General features: G+C 35.9%; 1 protein-coding gene across 2 annotated transcripts in view; it reads right to left on the bottom strand.

Moving 5' to 3' along the window:
* Window positions 1-3,581, bottom strand: part of LOC109840374 (uncharacterized membrane protein At1g16860-like) — a 7,410-nt gene extending 3,829 nt beyond the window's left edge. The window contains exons 1-3 of one of the 2 annotated variants that reach the window (XM_020408998.1): window positions 3,379-3,581; window positions 2,652-2,804; window positions 501-1,510 (exon numbers count right to left, since the gene is read on the bottom strand). In XM_020408998.1, the coding sequence (XP_020264587.1) occupies window positions 501-1,391 (891 nt within the window). In that variant the 5' untranslated portion in view covers window positions 1,392-1,510; window positions 2,652-2,804; window positions 3,379-3,581. The remainder of the gene's footprint in view (window positions 1-500; window positions 1,511-2,651; window positions 2,805-3,378) is intronic. The other variant, XM_020408997.1, reaches the window with a different exon arrangement.

Genomic DNA, 4,174 nt, shown 5'->3' with positions numbered 1-4,174 from the left:
CCCCCCTAAAAAAAAACTAAATATTGTCATCTATTGAGGAAACCAATAATGGAAGGTTATTTTAAACAACAAAATACATATTGCCAGAGTTTCCGTCCTCATTTCCATAGTGTCAATCAAAAGCCAAATGCAGGTCAGAGTCAATGGGAAATCAAAGTTGAAGAGGTCACTAGATCAGTTTAATATTTCTCAGATGTTATCTTTGAAAAAGACATAAATGATGGTTATGTAAAATGTAGCCAATATCAAAAATTGAAATATGTTTGAGATCACATATCTACGGTACATGATGAAATAATGGAATGTAAAAAGAATCTATGTTGCACAAAAGTCAGTGGCATAGAAAAACATGAAGTACAACACTACAACTAAATATAATCTACAACACTCACTCATTCAGCAGGCATAGAAAAATAAAATAATAAAGATTAGAATATATCAATGAAAAGTTCAGCCATCAAAATCAAGATCCCACAGCATGGACTAGAAAGCACACATACCCCAGATACTTTAACATATTGACCATCTTTAGCAGTTCTAAGTTCAGCATCAGGATACCGGCTAATGAAGCTAACCATGCCTCTCCTACCCCAACAAGAATTCCATGTGAAAAGTGCAGCAACAGCACCAAACACAACCACAACAACTATGAGAAGGATTGCATTGTGAACAGCTCCAAGAATAAACCCACCAGCAATGAACCCCATGACAAACAGAAGAATTACAGACCACAGGATTGCCTTCGGAAAGCTCTTCTTGAATGAATACTCCTCCTCCTGGCTTAAGTTAGTAACAGCTTGGTTATGTGCAATCGATGTGCTATGTAGTTTAATAGACCCAGTAGAATCCAAAGAACCAGAAATTTTCCGAGGGGCACCAGCAGAATTAAGTGGACCAGAAGAAATAGGGCCGGATGTGATGAGGCCAGTAGCTGGAATCATTGGAATGGGACCTGAGTTTTGACGAACCATTGGGATGACCCCACTAGATTGAGGACCGGATGACCTCTTAATAGACTCCCCTTGTCTATTTAGAGGTCCAGAATTGGTTCTTTTGGAACCTCCAGTGACCATTGATGGACCTGAACCTGGAACTGGACCAGAAGAATAAGTAGACCGAGCAGTGGGATTGGGCATTTGACCTGAGTGAGCATTGGAACCTGCAAATGATCCAGTTCTTGAAGGAGCATTGATCGGTCCTGATTTCCTTGACTTGGAAATCTCAGCATGCACTTCAAACATCTTTCCAAGTTCTCCAGATTTTTTAATGTCTCCCCCAGTGTAAGGCATTGCTACAGAAGTCATAGTTGGAGGCTTCTCCTTTGCCTGCTCGGGTCGCCCAGAGACGTAGAGGCCATTGCTGAGCTGATGAGATGGAAATCTTGAACCCATTGAGCTTAGTTTGTGGTTCCTTAGTGTATACTTTTGAGATTCCAAATACTAAGAGTTCTACTTATGGGCAAAAATGATCAGAATGGAGTACTAAAGTCCTTTCACATCCTCAAGCAGATCTGAAAAAATTTCAACCGCGATGGGCTTAGCTCCAATTGAAACAACTATAATAGCCTGTGTGAGATAGTTGTGTATGAATGCACAAGGATTAGTTGGCATAACTTTATGCTGTAGCAAAATAGCCTCCTAAGAACGAAGGAAATGTGATAACAACTATAATCATTCCCCTTTTGCAAGGTGTTTCGTATGATACTTTAAGTTGAAATAGATCCACAAGGTGTGAGAGATATAAAGTATAACGTCAAGCCCTACAAAACTGAAACTTTCTTGAAAACATCAAATCTTCCCCTGGATGACACTAGCTACGCTACAACCCCAAACTACTATAAACTACAAGGAAAAAGATGTGGGGTCCTTTCACTAGAATTGTTACCAAAATTAATGAGTTAAGATTTAAGGACACCCTCACTTTTGTTTCTAGAAGTGCAGAAGTAGTATGAGATTTGTAGTCTAGTTATGACTACTATTTTCCCTTGCTATTGTGTTCTCCATAATAACATAATAATTAATGTAACAAAAAAATTAAAGGAACATAATAATAAAAAGGACAAAATGATCTTTCCTCCTTAAAGTATTAGGGAAATCTCAAGTTGCCCCCTAAAGTAAAATTTACCTATTTTGCCCATCAAACTATGTTTATGGTTTCACTGGGTCATTTGTGTGTGTACAATCAAATATTTAACAAATTAATAACATAATAGTTTTTTTGTACTTCTTATATTTTTGCAATATAAAGAATTATTTTTTAAATTCATAAAAAGGGTTAAAGGGTAAAAGATCTTGTGAGAAAGTACTTTAAAAAAAATGTTTGAAAAAAAGAGATTAGTTGATAAAACTACATGAAGAAATAAAAAAACAGTTATGTTACTAATTTGTTAAATATTTGGTTGTAGACTCAGAAAATGACCACATTGAAACAATAAACATAGTTTGCAGGGCAAAATAGGTAAATTGATACTTTATGGGATAACTTGAGAGTTCATCAATACTTTCAAAGGAAATGATCATTTTGTCCTAATAAAAAATAAGCATGAAGCACAATACTCCTGCATGCTGCTTTACTACTAAAACATGGACTCTTAGACATATTTCTATTTGACTACCGAAATAGAGAAAGAGAATCTTACACACATTTCATACCATAGATTTGGGAACTGTTAGTGGTTCATACAACAGCCGGATAAAGTGCATAAAACATCTACTAACACATAAATTATGTGTCCTCTTGCTAAAGATCAAGCGAGGTAGTAGCAAAATGCCCTTGATCCATACCCAAAATTTGGAAATTTGGACCTACATTTTCAGTTCATCAAAGAAAATCTAATATTTAGGTGAATCTATGTAAGATCTGCAACGATACTTACAACTAACTAAAGATGAGCTAAGAACAACTAACTTGTACGCCAAAATAAAATAAAACAAAAAAAGAGTACTAAACCACTTATTTCTATCTTCATGATATGATATTTGGGCTGGATCTCACTGATTCCGTGTAATAATGTCCCAAGAGAAAAGAGGAGGGGGAAAAATAATAATCAGCAAATTTTGCTCGTTTACTCTAATCATTTACAAATTTAATCATGAAGTCCAGAACCCAGATCCCAAATCAGGCTGCCAAATAACCCCATATTTCAATTTCTAAGATTTCATCGAGAATAAAGCCCTCGCTTAAGAGGTGAAAAGACTAGCAAAAAAAACCCTAGAAAATTAAAAATCAGTCCTTTTAACCTCCCCACATCCCAAATCACAGAGAATAGAAAGACCCACATTTCCTTTTCCTTAAAGACTCAATTAGAATCCCAAACGAGAGATCTAAATTACCAGTTCTAATAGAAATCAATAAAAGCGAGCAAAGAGAGAGATTTACCTTGAGAAACAAATTGAAGAATCTTTACGGCTGCGCATTGATGATCCAGACAGAGAGGGGAAGAGAGAGAGAGAGAGAGAGAGAGCAGAGAGAGAAAGAGGTTAAAAAATCACAGCTTTGCACCTCACACTTTTCTTCTTCCTCCCTCCAACTAATTCTCTACTGTACTGGGACCAAAATGACTAAAATACCTCTATGGTTTAATTGTACTTGAACGCTACATTTTATTTTCTTTACTGCTTTCATGTGCCATATAATAAAAGCGAGAATGATGAGATTTTACTGGGGCTTCTTTTTTCTCTAATGACTAAAATGCCACCCGAGTTGTTGGGGTAGTAATCATGGAAGAGTGAGCAAGCGTTTGCCGTCGTCGTCGGTGCGATGTCTCGTCCATATTTGGTAAGGATAATATTCCAAAGGTTGGTTTTTTAGAATTTTATTCATCCTGTTAAGCAAACATTTTTAAGCTTTCAATTTGACTGATGATTAGTAACGTGCTACTATCACTTGGAAAATGCATTTGTTTCCATGTGATTTAATCATTTTTTAAAACGAAATAAAAATACATAAAAGGGACTGGCTCATATGTAACACATACGGCCGTACTAATATATTTGGATTCCATTGCCAAGTTTGAGTCCATCTTTAAACTGTTGAAAATCTTAGGCAGTGGCGGATCCATAAAATTTTCCTTGAATGGGCAAACAACAAATGTATGTTTACCTAGAAATAAAATTATAATATTTTAAAATTCCGTACGTAATGGGAATGTACTCAGTGCACTTTACTTGTTGAA

This window comes from Asparagus officinalis, chromosome 5, assembly GCF_001876935.1.
Source record: "Asparagus officinalis chromosome 5, Aspof.V1, whole genome shotgun sequence".
Taxonomy (NCBI): Eukaryota; Viridiplantae; Streptophyta; class Magnoliopsida; order Asparagales; family Asparagaceae; genus Asparagus; species Asparagus officinalis.
This window is presented reverse-complemented; position numbering and strand designations above follow the sequence as displayed.